We start from the raw sequence: 18221 nt of genomic DNA on the forward strand, positions 1-18221 counted from the left end.
TTTAACAGTATTGAATCCATTGAATTGTAAGAAACACCATCATTTTCCGTACCACTAAGAAAAAACTGCTATCAATTAAACTATGGCACAATGTCTTAACTATAAGCCTGGATGACAAATGGATTAGTCACACCAGCCTCTTGTTGCTTGGAATTTTTCTAGCTATTCTGAGGGATTTGGCAATTTCTCTTGCGTTCAGTTGCATTGCTTGACACGTGATAAACAGTCTTTTTGCTTGTATTTCAGTGACAAATGGACAGCCTCACCTACTTTTAGGTATATTCCTTTCTTAGGACCCATAAGAATTTGGCTGTTACTTTGAAAGGAAATATGGAATTACGGCCATATCTCCTCAAGAAGTATTTATTTGACCAATATCAGATTTATGCTCACTGCTCTGTTCTTATGCCTTTCTGGGTACACAATCAATTTCTGTCTCAAATCAAACCAAAAGGGCAGTATTTCTGAAGAGATTTTAAAAGGCAATAAACTCAACATGGGTGGTACCAAATGGATACAGCTCTGCTGAGTGACAGCCATGACTCAGTTCACACATGTCATTATAACTGACACAACTGCCACCTGACCCCCCGTAACTGTGATCTGCCATTGATTGTGGTAGAGTTGATGAAACACTCATTTCAAGTAAAGTTAGTTCATTGCCTGGCATATATTAACCAATTCATACATGCTGGTCCTGTTCCAAACACATCTTGTAAAGACAGTGTTTTTCTTCTCAAACCACTCTGTCCAATATAGTAGCTACTTGTCACATGTAGCTATTAACATTTAAAATGAAATTAAATAAAATAAAAATTCAGTTCCTTAGTTGCCCTAACCACATTTTATTTTATTTTTTTAAATTTTATTTATTTATTTGACAGAGAGAGACACAGCGAGAGAGGGAACACAGGCAGGGGGAGTGGGAGAGGGAGAAGCAGGCTTCCCGCCGAGCAGGGAGCCCGATGTGGGGCTCGATCCCAGGACCCTGGGACCATGACCTGAGCCAAAGGCAGACGCTCAACGACTGAGCCACCCAGGCGCGCCCCCCAACCACATTTTAAATGCTCAACAGCCGTATGTGACTAGTAGCTATCTATGGGACGGTGCAGATTAGAACATTCTCATCATCACACAAAGTTCTATTGAACGACAGTTTTCTAGGAAATTCTATCAATGAGGACATCAAATTATATGCCATAATATCTTTATTTAAATGTTTGAATCTCAGTGAAATTGGAGTCAAGATGACATAGAGGGCTACCTCATTTATTCATCAGGATGGGTCTAGAAGAAAAGGATAAAGATAAAATTAGCATTGCTGACTAGCAAATAAATTATTGTCAATTTGCATTAAGCACTTATTATATACATAGAATATATTACTAAATGTTCATGTCACTCACATTCCCCACACTCTTTCCATTTCCACTCCTAGCCTTTATTGTCCACACTTCCTCTCTTCCCCTCTCTCACCCTCCAACCCAACATCCACCCACAAAACTGGGCTTCTACCTCCAGGGATTTCTTTATTCTTGTTTCTTTTTTAACTTTTTATTTTAAAATAATTATAGATCCACAGGAAATTACAAATAGTTACCGATGTACAGGAAGTTGCAAATATTCTACAGAGAGGTCCCATGTCCCCTTCACCTGGTTTTTCTCAGTGGTTACATCTTACGTAACAACACTACAATATTAAAACCCTGGTAAGCGATCCTGGTTCAGTGTGTGTGTATAGTTCTATGCCATTTTATCACGTGTGATTTGTGTAACTCCACCAGAATCAAGATACAGATACACCATACAGGTCTCCCTTGTGTTCTCCCTTTAAACACCCACTGTCCTCCCCTCCAAGATTCCTAATCTGTGGAAATTACTAATTTCTCTTTATTCTCCATCTCTACAATAATCATTTTGAGAAAATCATATAAGTGGAGCCAGATTGTGCCTGACATTTGAAATTAAATTTTTTTCACTCAGTGTAACACCCTTAATTCCATCTGAGCTGTTGCATGCCTTTTTACGCCAAGTGGTACTCCATGCTATGGATCTGTCACAGTTTGTTCAACCACTCACCTATTGTAGGAAATTTTGCTTCCAGGTTTAGGTTATTAAAAATAAAGCAGCAACAAACAGCTTTTTGTATGAACATACAATTTTATTTCTCTAGGATAAATGCCAGGAGTGATTGCTGACTCATATGGTATCTAGTTTTGCTTGTTTTAAAGATTTTACTTGTTTATTTTTTTAGAGAGACAGAATGTGAGCAGGGGAGGGGCAGAAAAGGAGAGGAAAAGAATCTCATGCAGACTCTGTGCTGATCATGGAGTCCCACACGGGGCTCAATCTCACCACCCTGAGATCATGACCGGAGCCGAAATCAAGAATCTGACGCTCAACTGACTGAGCCATTCAGGCGCCCCAGTTGTTTGTTTGTTTTAAACTGCCCAGCTATTTCAGACTATCACTTTATATTCCCACAAGCAACGTATGAGAGATTCTGCTTCCCCACAGGTTCACGAGCACTTGATTGCCACTATTTTTTTTAGAGGCGGGAGGGGCAGAGGGAGAAGGAGAGAATCTTAAGCAGGCTCCACGCCTACCGCAGAGCCTAACGTGTGGCTCGATCTCACAACCTAGAGCCTTTTTTTTTTTTAAGTTCCCACAAGCTTTATTCCAAAAATAGATATTAAATAATGTTACAGAAGGAAAAGGGGCTGCTGTTGGGTTCTGTTTGTGTCCCCTCCCCTTTACCCTAGCTCTTCTTGTGTCTTGCCTACTTTTTTTTTTTCTGGAGGGGGGCATTTTCTTAGAATGGGGATCTTCTAGCTCCTTGGCCTTATAATAGTGGGGAGCCACCTCCAGAAACCAACTGCTTTCGATGTCCACTACCTGTCTCATGAACTCTTTGGTGGTCAAGACAAGTTCATGGTAGAGCAGCCAGCGTGGCTCTTCCTCAAAGAGGGAGGAGTTGGGGTGAATGAACACTGTCTGCCGCTGTTTGTGCCATAGCTGCTACGAGTCAACTGGGCCATGTGGTCGAAGTAACCAGCTGTGATGGCTTTGCGGACACGGATATAGTCCCCCTGGCAAGAGCTGGGACCAACTTCCACGGGCTCATAAAACGAGTTTGGATGTTTTCCTTCCATTTCTATTTTATGGAACAGTTTCAGAAAAATAGGTATTAATTCTTCTTTAACTATTTGGTAGAATTCCCCTGGGAAGCCATCTGGCCCTGGCCTCTTGTTTGTTGGGAGATTTTTGATGACTGCTTCAATTTCCTTAGTGGTTATAGGTCTGTTCAGGTTTTCTATTTCTTCCTGTTGCAGTTTTGGTAGTTTATACATCTCTAGGAATGCATCCATTTCTTCCAGATCATCTAATTTGCTGGCATAGAGTTGCTCATAATATGTTCTTATAATTGTTTGTATTTCTTTGGTGTTGGTTGTGATCTCTCCTTCATTCATGATTTTATTTATTTGGGTCATTTCTCTTTTCTTTTTGATAAGTCTGGCCAAGGGTTTATCAATCTTATTAATTCTTTCAAAGAACAAGCTCCCAGTTTTGTCGATCTGTTCTACTGTTCTTTTGGTTTCTAGTTCATTGATTTCTGCTCTGGTCTTTATTATTTCTCTTCTGCTGGGTTTAGGCTTTATTTGCTGTTCTTTCTACAACTCCTTTAGGTGTAGGGTTAGGTTGTGTATTTGAGACCTTTCTTGTTTCTTGAGAAAGGCTGTATTGCTATATACTTTCCTCTTAGGACTGCCTGGCGTGAGCCAAGCTACTCATGCTGTTTGACAAAGTCCAAGTATGAGGGACAATCCTGAAAAATCAGGAGACTCCACAGCTGGCTCCTGCTACTTCCTTTCATTTTATTTGCGGCAATCTTTATAATCAATTCTGGGGGTTCATGATAAAATGATTTATAAATTTAATTATGCCTATGCAAGCAATCATAATGAAACTGATTCCAAAAAGGCCGACGATGGGCCAAGAAGTAAAAATACCCAATGTCCTCCAATCTGTAAGGGAGCTGTTGGATCCAGGCCCAGTAAAAATTCCTATTGATGAGATTCCTCAGGCACCTCTGAAACATCAGGATTCTAGGAAAGAAAAATCTCATGACACTCCCACAGTACAGGGACCTCCCTATGTTGTATACAAAATAGGAGGCCACCTTTGGTATGCCCCTCAAGGCGAGCCCCTGGTGTAGGATTGACTTCCTTGCCCCTACTCTTCCCATTCCTTGTAATGGAGTTGATAATGAGGACATGAACAAATAGTATAAGATTAAAGGAAAAAAGGGTGCAGGCATCATCTGACAGCCTCTGGGAAAGGATTAAGAGGAGTGATCCTCCGTGGTGTCTATGGAGCAAGGACAAGAGACATATAGAAATGGAATAAGTATTTTGATAAGATAGGATGCACACATTGTAAGCTGCCTTTGGAGAAAGAATAAACTTTAGATAACCTTTATAGGTCATGCTTTGTCTTGCATGGTCACGCTCTGTTTTTTAAATCTGAAATGATTGCAATAAAATGTAAAAAATAAAATCACATGAAAGAATGGAAAAACAAGGAAACATTCTAATGAATAAAAAAAGTCCCTCCGAGGGTATCGGGAGGGAGATGCTTACAATCTGATCCTGTGTCCGTGTTTCCTCACTCACCGACGCCATCCTTTCCTTCAAGAAACACTTTCCTGCTGGAGCTGGACTCCAGCACTGCCTTTGCTGCATCCCAAAGATTTTGAATGGTTCTGTTTTCATTTTCATTTGTTTCCATGAATTTTTTTAATTCTTCTTTAATTTCCTGGTTGACCCATTCATTCTTTTAGTTGGATGCTCTTTAGCCTCCATGTATTTGAGTTCTTTCTGACTTTCCTCTTGTGATTGAGTTCTAGTTTCAAAGCATTGTGGTTTGAAAATATGCAGGGAATGATCCCGATCTTTTGGTACCGGTAGAGACCTGATTTGTGACCTAGGATGTGATCTATTCTGGAGAATGTTCCATGGGCACTAGAGAAGAATGTGTATTCCATTGCTCTGGGATGGAATGTTCTGAATATGTCTGTGAAGTCCATTTGGTCCAGTGTGTCATTTAAAGTCTTTATTTCCTTGTTGATCTTTTGCTTAGATGATCTGTCCATTTCAGTCAGGGGGGTGTTAAAGTCCCCCACTATTATGGTATTGTTGTCAATATGTTTCTTTGCTTTTGTTATTAATTGCCTTATATAAGTGGCTGCTCCCATGTTAGGGGCACAGATATTTACAATTGTTAGGTCTTCTTGATGGATAGACCCTTTAAGTAGGATATAGTGTCCTTCCTCATCTCTTATTATAGTCTTTGGTTTAAAATCTAATTTGATATAAAAATTGCCACCCCAGCTTTCTTATGGTGTCCATTAGCATGGTAAATGGTTTTCCACCCCCTCACTTTCAATGTGGGGGTGTCTCTGGGTCTAAAATGAGTCTCTTGCAGACAGCATATCAATGGGTCTTGTTTTTTTATCCAATCTGATACTCTGTGTCTTTTGATTAGGGCATTTAGCCCATTTAGATTCAGGGTAACTATTGAAAGATATGAATTTGGTGCCATTGTATTGCCTGTAAGGTGACTGTTACTGTGTATTGTCTGTGTTCCTTTCTGGTCTATGTTACTTTTAGGCTCTCTCTTTGCTTAGAGGACCCCTTTCAATATTTGTTGTAGGGCTGGTTTCGTGTTTGCAAATTCCTTTAGTTTTTGTTTGTCCTGGAAGATTTTTATCTCTCCTTTATTTTCAATGACAGCCTAGCTGGATATAGTATTCTTGGCTACACAGTTTTCTCATTTAGTGCTCTGAATATATCATGCCAGTCCTTTCTGGCCTGCCAGTGTCTGTGGATAGGTCTGTTGCCAATCTAATGTTTCTACCATTGTAGGTTACAGATCTCTTGTCCTGAGCTGCTTTCAGGATTTTCTCTTTGTCTCTGAGACTCCTAAGTTTTAGTATTAGATGTTGGGGTGTCGACCTATTTTTATTGATTTTGAGGGGATTCTCTGTGCCTCCTGGATTTTGATGCCTGTTTCCTTCCCCACATTAAGGAAGTTCTCTGCTATAATTTGCTCCAATATACCTTCTGCCCCTCTCTCTCTTTCTTTCTTCTGGGATCCCAATTATTCTAATATTGTTTTGTCTTATGGTATCACTTATCTCCCGAATTCTGCCCTCATGATCCAGTAGTTGTTTATCTCTCTTTTTCTCAGCTTCTTTATTTTCCATCATTTGGTCTTCTGTATCACCAGTTCTCTCTTCTGCCTCATTTATCGTAGCAGTTAGAGCCTCCATTTTTTTTTTGCACCTCATTAATAGCCTTTTTGATTTCGACTTGGTTAGATTTTAGTTCTTTTATTTCTCCAGAAAGGGTTTCTCTAATATCTTCCATGCTTTTTTCAAGTCCAGCTAGTATCTTTATAATCGTCATTCTGAACTCTAGTTCCGACATCTTACTAATGTCCGTATTGATTAGGTTCCTGGCAGTCAATACTACCTCTTTTTTTTGAGGTGATTTTTTCCATCTTGTCATTTTGTCCAGAGGAGAATAGGTGAATGAGAGAACAAAATGCTAACAGGGTAACAACGACCCCAAAAAAACATACACTAAACAAATCAGAAGAGATCTGAAACGGGGGGGAAAGAAAGGGAAAGAAAAAGAAAAGAAAAAGATAAAAAAAATAAAAGAATATCATCAAATATGATCAGACTGTTGCATAGATCAGTGCCACACACTAGATTTTGGGTGTATTTTGGTCTGTTAGAAGAAAGTGCCTCCCAAAATTTTAAAGAAAGAGAAACTTATATATGTACAAAAATAAGGGTAAATATGATGAAGGGATGGAATATGACTGTAAAGATGAAAATTATAAATGGAATTGATGAGAAGTTGGTTGAAAAAAGAAAGAAGAGGATTTTAAAAAAAAAAAAGGGGGAGAGAATGTGATCAGGCAGGAGACTAGAACAAAGCCATACACTAAAGATTTAGGGTATATTTTGATCTGTTAGAAAAAACTGTATCCCAAAATTTTAAAGAGAGAACTATATATATATATATATATATATATATATATATATATATATATATATATACCAAAAATAGGGTTAACTACTATGACGGGATAGAATATGACTCTAAAAATGAAAAATAAAAAAGATTTTTTAAAAAAGGGATTGATAAGATGTCGATTGAAAAAGGGAAAAAAAGGGGCGCCTAGGTGGCTCAGTCGTTTAGCGTCTGCCTTCGGCTCAGGTCATGGTCCCAGGGTCCTGGGATTGAGCCCTGCATTGGGCTCCCTGGTCCTCAGGAAGTCTGCTTCTCCCTCTCCCACTCCCCCTGCTTGTGTGCCCTCTCTCACTGTGTCTCTCTCTCTAAAAAAAAAAAAAAAAAGATTAAAAACAAAAAAAGAAAAAGGGAAAAATTCAAGAAACAAAAAGAAAGTTAAAAAAAAATTAACTTTGAAAGACTAAAGAATCATGGGGAAAAAGCCATGAATTCTATGTGCAGTATTTCCCTAGCGCTGGAGTTCTGCCGTTCTCATTGATCAGTAAACGTGGTCTTGGCTGGCTGTTCGTGCTGATCTTCTGGGGGAGGGGCCTGTTGCCGTGGTTCCCAAATGTCTTTGCCAGAGGTGGAATTGCCCGGCCCTTGCTGGTCCGGGCTTCGGAATCTGCTCGGGTTTGCTCTCAGGAGCTTTTGTTCCCTGCAAGCTCTCGGTACAGCTTTGGAGGAAGAGAGTGAAAATGGCAGTCTCCCAATCTCCGCCCCAGAGGAGCCGAGAACTCGGGGCCCCGCTCCTCAGTGCACCCCCAGAGAAAAGCAGTCAATCACTCCCATCTCCCTGGTCTCCGGCCGCACTCCGTGCTCACCCGGCCTGTGACCGAGCATTTCTATCTCTGGCACCCGACCCGGTGTGGAGTCTCCAAACCCAGCAGATCCCTGCGGTGCGCTCCCACGCCGCTCCTCCCGGGGGAGGAAGGGGAGTCTCCCCGGATCTGCCGCTTGTTGGGTCCCTGCTGGAGGAGCAGTGGCCCAACTGGGCCGCGGATCACAGTTTATGGCAACCCCGAGCCGAGAACCCGCGCCTTGGCTCCGTCTCTGCAGCCGGCTTCCCCGCTCTGATACCTGGGAGCTCTGCCGCACTCAGGCACCCCCGGTCTTTCTGTGACCCCGAGGTCCTGAGACCACACTGTCCCACAAGGGTTCCACCCCCTGCTTAGCCACTGGAGCGACATCCCTCAGCGGAGCGGACTTCTAAAAGTTCCGATTTTGTGCTCCGCGGCTCTAGCACTTGCCAGAAGCGGCCGACGGAGGCCCCCTCCCCCGCCGTCTATCCTCCCGAATATCGCCTCGGATTCACTTCTCCGCACGTCCTACCTTCCAGAAAGTGGTCGCTTTTCTGTTCAGAGAGTTGCTGCTCTTCTTTTCTTCGATCTCCTGTTGAGTTCGTAGGTGTTCAGAATGGTTTGATCCCTATCCAGCTGAATTCCTGGGACCAGACGAAATTTAGGTCTCCTGCTCCTCCGCCATCTTGTTCCTCCCCCTCAGTTAACTAGATACTTGAGTTTAAAGTGTTATTTTATGAATTCACTTTAAGTCTAGAAACCTTGCCTCTCTTTATATCCTTTACCCTCTCCTATTTATAAAAAATTTGTCTTGAATAGTTCCTCTACATACACCAGGTGCCATATCAAACCATGTTATAATTTTTGCTTCAACCATCAAACATAATTTAGAAAACTCCAAAAAAGTCAAGTCTATTGTATTTATCCATACTTTTACTCTTTATTTTATTCTTCCTTCTTTTTTGAAGTTCCAAGAATCCTTTTATCATTTTCTTCCTATTTAAAGAACTACATTTAGTCATTCTTTTAGGGTATGTCTACTGGCTACAAATTCTCTAGTTTTCTTTGAGAATTTCATGATTTTCCCCTTCATTCAGAAGACACTTTTTGAATGTGCCTCTGGTATATTTTAGATGGAAATAGGATTTGGGGTCGACAGTTTTTTGTTTTTTGGGTTTTTTTCCAGCGCTTGAAAAATGTGCCACTTCTTCTGGCTTCCATGGTTTCTGATAAGAAATATGCTGTCATTCAAATCATTCCTGCCACCTTACTCCCCAAAAAGTAAAATATGTCTTGGAGCTTTACACATTTTTCCTTTGTCTTTAGTTTTAAGAGGCTTGACTATATGTGTTTGTGTGGACTTCTTTGTGTGGGTTCGTCTTGCTTGGGGTTTGCTCAGCTTATTGAATATACAGTTTGTTTTTGCCAAATTTGTGGAATTTACAGCTATTACCTGTTTGAATACTTTTCAACCACACCCTCTTTCTTCTCTCTTTGTGGGATTTGGATGACATGAATATTAGCTCTTTTGTTATAGTCCCACAGGCCTTTGAGGTTCTGTTGTGGTTTCCAGTCTATTTTCTCTTGGTTGTTTTGATTGGGAATTTTTTTTTTCTTTTTTAAAGATTTTATTTATTTATTTGACAGAGAGAGACACAGCAAGGGAGGGAACATGAGCAGGGAGAGTGGGAGAGGGAGAAGCAGGCTTCCTGATGAGCAGGGAGCCCGACACGGGGCTCAATCCCAGGACCCTGGGGTCATGAGCTGAGCCAAAAGCAGACACTTAACAACTGAGCCACCCAGGCACCCCTGATTGGGAAATTTCTATTGTATCTTCAAGCTCCCTGATTTATTTCTCTGCTTTCTGCTGCTGACCTTATCCATTGACAGTTTTACTTCAGTTATTGTATTTTTCAGTTTTAAAATTTTCACGTTCTTCATCACATTTTCTCTTTCTATTTCTCTGAGACTTTCTATTTTTTTTATCTGTTTCAAGCAAGTTTGAAGCATTTCTTAGTGGTGGTTGCTTTAAAAATCCTCTTAATTTTAAATTTTTGCCACTTCAGTGTCTTATCTTTTCCTCAGTTGAGGTTTCCTAATTTTTGGTATGATTTTAGACTGAAACCTGGACACCTGAATGTTAGGTCATGAGACTCTGGCTTTTATTTAATTCTTCTGTCTTAGCAGGTCTCCTCTGACATCATTCCAGTGGGGGGAAGCAGAATGCTGTCTCATTACTACCAAGGGCAAGTGGAAGCCCAGGCTTTCTACTTGGCTTCTGCTGACACCTGAGTGGGAAGGGCTCTTCATTACTGTTGGGTGGTAGTATGGGTTCAGGCTCCCCAGTAGGCCTCCACTGACACCTGAGGGCAGGAGCTCCTTGTTACTCCTGGCACAGGTGGGCCTGGAAGCTCCCACCTATGTCTCCACCAATATCAACTTACTGTTCCCCATGTGGTCTCCACTTAACACCTGTGGGAGAGACCTTGTTACTGCTTAGCATCACTGCAAGTCCCAGTTCCTCACCTGGTCTTGTCTGACATCACTCCAGTGGGGCACTTCATTATAGCCTGATGTGCCTAGAAGTTTAAGCTTCCTACCTGGTCTTTCTAGCAGGGGTGAGACACTTTTTTTCTGTGGTGTTTCTGGAATAGAGTGGTTATTGTTTAAAATTTTTCTGTGTTGCTAAGCTGCCCCAGTCCTGGCTCTTTGACTAGTGTAATGGGTAGAACAGTGGCCCTCCAAGAGGTATGTTCATGTCCTAATTCCCAGAACCTGTATTATCTTATATGGCAAAATATGTGATTAAAGATTTTGAGAAGAGGAGTTATCCTAAAGTACAAGGATTGGCCCTAAATCCAACAATAAGTGTCCTTACAGAGACAGGAGAGATCTGACAAATAGGAGAGGAGGCAATATGACCACATATACAGAAACTGGACAGATGTAGCCATAAGCCAAGGATCACCTGGAGCCCCCAGAAGCTGGAAGGAAAGGAACATATCTCCTCTAGGAACTCTGGAGGAAGTGCAATCATGCCAGCATCTTGATTTCAGATTTCTGGCCTCTAGAACTGTGAGAGAATACATTTGTGTTGTTTTAAGCCACCTTGTTTGTGGTAATTTGTTCCAGTTTGGCACTGAGAAGTGAAATGCTGCTATAAAAAATCCCTAAAAATGTGAAAGTGGCTTTGGAGTTAGATAACGGATAGAGGCTAGAGGAGTTCTGAGAGTGTGATAGAAACAGCCTAGGTTGCCTTAAGCAGACTAGTGGTATAAAAATGGACATTAGGGGAGCCTGGGTGGCTCAGTCAGTTAAGCATCCAACTCTTGATTTCAGCTCAGGTCATGATCTCAGGGTCATGAGATCGAGCCCCGTGTTGGGCTCCATGCTCAGCACAGAGTCTGCTTAAGATTCTCTCCCTCTGCCCCCCAACCCCTGCTCATGTGCATGTGCTCTCTTGGGTAAAAAAAAAAAAAGGACAATAAAGACATTGATGAGGGCTCAGAAAGTGAGGAGCATGGTAGATAAAGCTTCTATCATCTCAGAGAATACATATATCATCATCGACAGAATGCTGGTAGAAATATGAATGTTACTTGGCTGAGCTATGTCCTGCCATTATGTGGAAAGCAAAACTTGTAGGCAATGAACCTGGATGTTTAGCTGCTCAGATTTCCAAGCAAAGTGTTGAAAGTGCAGCCTGATTTCTCCCTGCTGCTCACAGTAAAATGCAAAAGGAAGGACATGAAGGAAGGACTGTAAAACAAAAACAAAAACAAAAAACCAGCACTTGATGATTTTCAAGGTTTTCAGCCCATCCGGGTTGCAAAAGATGCTAAAATTAAGAAATTCACAGTTGGGAAAGCATCCTCTGCAGAGTAGGACAAGGGTGCAGCCGGACTACGTGTGTGACTCACAGACTCACTCAAGCATGTCAGCAGAAGCCAGGAATTGAGATGGGGTTGCCCAAGAAAGATCTGGGCTTTTTGTCTAATGGTATGTGGACTCTCAGAACATACACAGGAGACCTGCAACATTTTTGAGAATATCACAAAAACCAGCTTGGATTGAAAGGGTCAGAGAGAGGATGAAAAGAGATGTCTGTTGGACTTCCGACTCTTCAGGCTGGGAACGGTTGGTAGGAGCCCCTCAGCTGTAAACATATGCGCGCCTTCAAGGGAAAGTGGAATGATTCTGAGGCCATACATTTGGATACAAAGGCAGAGACTGGAAGAGGGCACACAGAAACAGAGGCCGATGAGTCACTGTGGGCCCAAACTCGAGGCCTGTGGAGCTGGCGTGGGCCCAGCGGGCAGAGCCTCAAGTGACAGCGAATGATTCTCAAGACTTGAAACCTAATGGAATTTGCCTAGCTGGATTTCTAGCTTGCTTGGGACTGGTGACTCCTTTATTCCTTTCATTCTCTTCCTTTTGGAACAGGAATATCTATTATATGCATATCTCACCATTGTATCTTGGAAGCAGGTAACTTGTTTTCTAGTTTCACAGGTCTACAGATGGAAGACTTTCGACCCAGATAGTTCATGCCAAGTCTCCCCGAATGTGATGATGATGATTAAATTCAGGACTTCTGAGCTGACGACATTTAGACTTTGGTAGTGGAGCTGGTTCTGTAATGGGTTGAGACTTCTGGGGATGTTGGGATGGGGTGAATGTATTTTACGTGTGGGATGAGCATGAATTTTGAGGGGCTAGATAGTATGCTGGAGTGGGTTAAATGGTGGCCCCCGCTGGAAGAAATGTCCACATCTTAAACTGCAGAATCTGTGAATATTGCCTTACATGGCAAAACGTGATTATATGAAGGGTCCTGAGAAGAGGAGCTTACCCTGGATTAGCCAGATCAGCCCTAAATTCAGTCACAACGTTCTAATAATAGGCACACAGGGGAGATTTGACAGGCAGAAGACGGAATGGCAATATGACCAGGGAGGCAGAGATGCAGCCACGAGGGGAGGATCACCTGGACTCCCCAGAAGCTAGAGGAAGCAAGGAAAAGAATCTCCCCTTCAGACTTCGGAGGAAGCGCTTCCTGTCAGCACCCGGATTCCAGACTTCTGGCCTCCAGAACTGTGAGAGACCAGATTTGTGCTGTGTTAGGCCGTGCGGTGGGTGGTAATTTGTTACCGCAGCCCTGGGAGTCTAATACCACTAGAGGGAGCAGGCTCTTTAGTTGTGCCTGTTGGTTGGCTTCTCCAGCACCCAGCTGGGGCAGATGAAGCAAAAGGAAAACCCAGACACTCACCACCACGTCACTGCTCAGGTCCAAGGTCTCCAGCTGGTCTTTGGCCTTCTACCTTTCAGCAACTTCTTATATTTGTTTATAAAAAATGCTGAAGGATTTGTTATACTTAAAGGGAGGGTTGGGGAAAGTACATCTACTTCATGTTCTTGGAAGCAGAAGTCCTACCTCGAGTTTTCACTTTTTAAAAAAATCAATTAGCATATCCCAGTTACATTGGTCTTTTTAAACCATTGCTTTGGTGATGTCATTTTCTTGTTCAAACTTCTTCAGTGACCCCCGAGGGCCTATAAAATAAGCCCATAACCCTTAGCCCAACATTCATTCCCTCCCCAATCTGGCCCCATCCCAGCCTGTCTTTGTGGTCTGATTTCCCACTATGCTCCTCACCAGTATTTCCAAAATCATGCTGTATCCAACTCCAGCTCTTTGGGATGTTAATAAATGTTACACTCACATGGTGGGGGGAAGGCTCTATTGTCTGTTCGGTAAACAGATTTACACAGTTAAGGCAGTTTATTATCACAGGGCTCTCAGAAACTTTAATATGCCAGTGTACAATGTGAATCTCCAAGAGACAATTAAAGCATGAAGCATTTCCTAAACTTACTTGACCATGAAACCCATTGTACTGTTTCCATGGAAGCCAGTTTGTGAAACTCTTCTATTCCAACTTCCTTCTCTGACCAAACTCGCCTATTTGTGCTCATCTGAACTCGTCTTACTTTCCTGCTTTAATATACAGAAGTTTGGTGAAATGTCAAAGAAGCAGTGCTAGGACCACACGGCACCATTTGATCCACGTGCTATTCAATTTCATGACATTTTCCATTAAGTTGGTTTTCGAGTTCCCAAGTCCTAACCATAAATATTGTAAAAATAGATTGTGGAACCCAGTACAAATGTTTGAGTTACGTTACAAAATATAGAAACTATTTTTTAAATAAATCAATTTAATAATACTGCTAGATGATATGAGAAGCAGGGGCTCCCCGGTCCCATCACTGGCCCCACACAGCTGTGTCTGAGCAAGTACAGTTGTAGGCACGGCGGTCGGCAGACGTGGGGTTGACAGGTACGCTTTTCTTCTTTCCTTCTTCCCCACGATGACTCACTCCCAGGTGGTCTCTGGGACCCGAAGGAAGGAAGCGGCTCGTCTGCACTAGCTCTCGCGAGTCACTCTGTGGCTGAAAGGACTGTGGCGGGGAGAGCTAGTGTTCACCTACAACCTTGCTGAGGGAGCACAACCACCAAAGTTGTTGGTAAAAGGGAAATTTTAGCAGCAGTGAAATGAAAAGAGGAAGAGAAAGGATGGGGCCAGGCAAGTCTATGATTTAAAAGTCTGTTTGGTTCCAAATCCAGATGAGACACTAGCTGTGAGGACAGGTGGATCGGGGCCTCTGGAGATCAGGAAGGTCAGGAGGGGACAGGCTGACATCGAGTGTCCCTCACACTTTGTCCTGAAAGAGTCCCGTTAGACATTTGTCCAATGGTCTGGGGGGCAAGTACCTTGAGCACTTTTTCAGAGCAGAGAAAGCAGCTCATGCCTGGCATCAGTGTTTGCTGAGCCCCTGTGATGGAGGACTTCCAGTGTGCAGACAAGTTGCTGGTAGTGCCCACGGAGGGCCACACCCCTGGCCCATGGCGAATGTCTCAACTCATGGGGAAGTGAGATCCTTGTCTGGGTGCCGGAGACTTCTGGGACATCATTATAGCAGGGGCCACCGTGGGAGGACCTCAGGCCAGGCAGCCCCATCAAGTTGGTCAAGGCCACCCACACAGTCAAGAGGCCTGTTCCAGGCTATTCTGCTCTTCTTCTTCCGTCTGTAACCAGCTCCAGTCTAGAGACTGAAAGTCAACAGGCACGTTAAAAATACAGTGGCTACCAATACACCTCAGGTTAGTTGTCTTCCTCAGGAGGCGACCAGTACAGTTTAGAAGGAAACTTAAATCCTCTCATTCATAGCAGTCTTGTTATTGAAGGCTACTCTTGGGCTAAAGCTACATTTTCAAAACCGTACAGGAACTTTCCTTTGGCCTAGCGTGAAGTCCCTCAGACGCTGTGACTATGGAAACTAGACGGCAAGTTTGAGTATTACCTGTGGTTCACGGCACTTATTTATGCTCGCTGTGGGTAGGTGGTACCAAGAGCTAATCTCAGCTACCCATTTCCAACCCTACCAGATGAAATGGCCTGATAAGACTTCCTTTTCCTCTGGCAGAAATGCAACTCGGCAGTGAAATGCTCCACATACACCCTTGTCAGCAGGAGGACGAAGAGCGACGAAGAACAGAGAAAGCCCCAAACCAGAGACGGACACTCGAATAAATAAGAAGTAAGTACAATTAGTAGTAGTATCCCGTCTGATTCCTCTGACAACTGAGAAGTTGGGGGGAGGTTGGCAGGTCACTGTCTTGGCAGGAAAGGGCCTTTTAAAATCTGAGGAATGACTTAGGGTCCTCTCAGCAAGGTAAGCTTTGCCTTAAAATGTACCCGCATCTTGACTCACTTTCCGTCAGCTTAGCTTCCCTATAACGAGTACTACCTACCGCTAAGCCCTGAGCCCCTGAGAGGGGGTTGTGACAGGGTCTGGTTCTATCCTCCGAGTCTAGCACAGCACTCCATACACACGACGCTGAAGTGCCGCGGAAACCACAGGGGCAGAAAGACCTTCCCAGAATGACGTTACCTTCCTTATAAAAATTAAGTGTTATGAGGATTAAATGAAGTACTGCACACAAAGTATGTGCACCGATTCAATAATTGTTAGCATTACTATGAATAATAATAATAAGTACTAGAAAAGCATAAGCATATACTGAGACGGAGGACATGCTGGATTGCCTTTCTGTTTTCTTTTTCTGGTTTGCCGTGGAAAGGACGGATGTGGTATAGCTGGGATTCACACAGCACATTACCCTCAGACTCTGGTCCCGCTCTTTGATGGTGTCTTGCATTGCATTTTCTAGCTGGGTGCAGAGAGTATGTGCTTCAGCCACCAGTTCTTCACTAAAGGAAAGGATCACAGTGTTAGAAAATGCTCCACGTGATTTTTCAGAGATAATACTATTGTTTAGAAAATATGCTACAGAGCCTTTGACAAGATTTTAAAAATTAAATTACAATTACTTTGATGCTGAGTGTCTTAAAGCACCTTGTCCTGACTAGTAATCTCATTCATCTCGTTAAGCACTTTTCAGAAGCCCACACCCAGCCATAAATAAGCATTACCGTTTCACACTGTGAAAAAGATCTTTTTTTCTTCACTGAAGTTCTTACTTTATTCAGATCTCATTAGTTTTTACCTAATGTCTTTTTTTATGTCATGTTAATCACCATACATTACATCATTAGTTTTTGATGTAGTGTTCCATGATTCACTGTTTCTGCGTAACACCCAGTGCTCCACACAGAACGTGCCGCCCTCCTTCATACCCATCACCAGGCTAACCCATCCCCCCTCCCCCCTCCCCTCTAAAACCCTCAGTTTGTTTCTCAGAGTCCATCGTCTCTCATGGTTCGTCTCCCCCTCCAGCCTCTCTTTTTAATAGAAAAGTTAGAAGTAAATGAGTGCTTTCTGACTTAACTAGATAGTTGAATTTAATTCTCTCCAAATTGCCAAAATCTGAAGATATCTCACAAATCACCTGTTTTCCAATTTTTGAAACAGAAAAAAAAAATTATATAGACCAAGAAATTTCACCATTTCCACAGTTCCTTGAGATCTGTGAAAAAGCAAGTTCTAGAAGCTAATTTGATTTAATCCACTCTCTCTTTTCTAGGATAAGAAATGCACCTGTCCTTTCAAGAACCACTGTGGGGGGAGAGGGGAGAGTACAACAAGCCGCTGTCCCAGTCCAACCTCAGCCTCATGATATGGACAGACAACCTCTCCCGGGATGACTTTTCCAGAGCTTCTAGGATATCACTGGAGGGACTATGCCCAATCCAGGAAGACAGTGCCCTGGAACTCTGCTCACCTTGCAAAGCATGACACTCTGATGAAGGAACACAGACCACATGTTTGCTCAGCCCCTTCCGTGTGGCTACTAACTAGTCTGAAGGCTCAGTACCAGCTCCAGAGGGCAACGGAAGAGGCACAGGACCCAGTTACCGTCCTCAAGCTCACCGCAGGTTGGGGAGAGTTAAGAATCTAAGGCCACGTATGAGTAAGTTCCACAACAGCAGAGGCTATGAACTCCCCAAGCACAGGAACAGAATTTTTAAAACAGCTTTATTGAGATATAATTTATAGACCCTAAAGTTCACCCACTTAAACCATATAATTCGATAGTTTTAGTATACTTACAGAATTACACAATTTTTACAATCTAGTTTTAAAACATTTTCATCATCTAAAAAGAAACCTTCTTTGTACCCATTATTAGCCCTTTCCCATCCCCTCTCCACCTGCCCTAGGCAATCATTAATCTATTTTCTACGTCTGAAGACTGGGTCACGGGAATGATTTTAACCATCACCAGTGCCTAAGGCCCGACACACAGAAGGTGTTGAAGAAACTGCATGGGGCTGAACTAGAAGCAACCTCCCCCCCACCCCGCCGGGGTCCAAGATGAGAGAGCTCTGTGTGTGTGTGTGATCAGGGCACTGGAGGAGGGGGAAACAGATGTGTCCTGCAGGTGGGAGGACCACCCAGGGCAGGACACTGGCCAGAGGTTCTGGAACTTCAGTGTGCACCAGCAACCAGCCCAGGCGTCTGAAAAGCTACCTGCTGGGCCCACCCCTGAGCAGCTGATTCAGCATCTGCATCTCTAACAAGTGCCCAGATGCTGCTGATGTTGCTGGTCTGGATCAGACTTTCCGAACCACTGGGCAAGGCCAGGAGTTTGTACAGGAATAGGGGATCAGCCTGGAGAGTGGCTCCGAGGTGGCCTCAAATGTCTGAAAAGGCTCAGCGTGGATCCTCTAGGGTAGTGGGAAGCCACTACTAGTTACTGGCCAAGAAAATACTTGATCCACTCGGATTCTGTGAAGACTCATTTGACCAGAAAGGGCTTGGAGGTGGTACTAGACAGGAAGCAGGGAGGTGAAACGACTTACAGAAAAGGCAG

General features: G+C 43.1%; 1 protein-coding gene across 1 annotated transcript in view; it reads right to left on the bottom strand.

Annotated features, from left to right (window-relative positions):
- Positions 1-13663: 13663 nt before the first annotated feature.
- Positions 13664-18221, bottom strand: part of IKBKB (inhibitor of nuclear factor kappa B kinase subunit beta) — a 56356-nt gene continuing 51798 nt past the window's right edge. The window contains 2 exon segments of the mRNA XM_027597548.2: positions 13664-14996; positions 16068-16158. Of these exon segments, the coding sequence (XP_027453349.1) occupies positions 14931-14996; positions 16068-16158 (157 nt within the window). The 3' untranslated portion in view covers positions 13664-14930.

Source organism: Zalophus californianus, chromosome 2 (genome assembly GCF_009762305.2).
Source record: "Zalophus californianus isolate mZalCal1 chromosome 2, mZalCal1.pri.v2, whole genome shotgun sequence".
In the NCBI taxonomy this organism is placed as follows: Eukaryota; Metazoa; Chordata; class Mammalia; order Carnivora; family Otariidae; genus Zalophus; species Zalophus californianus.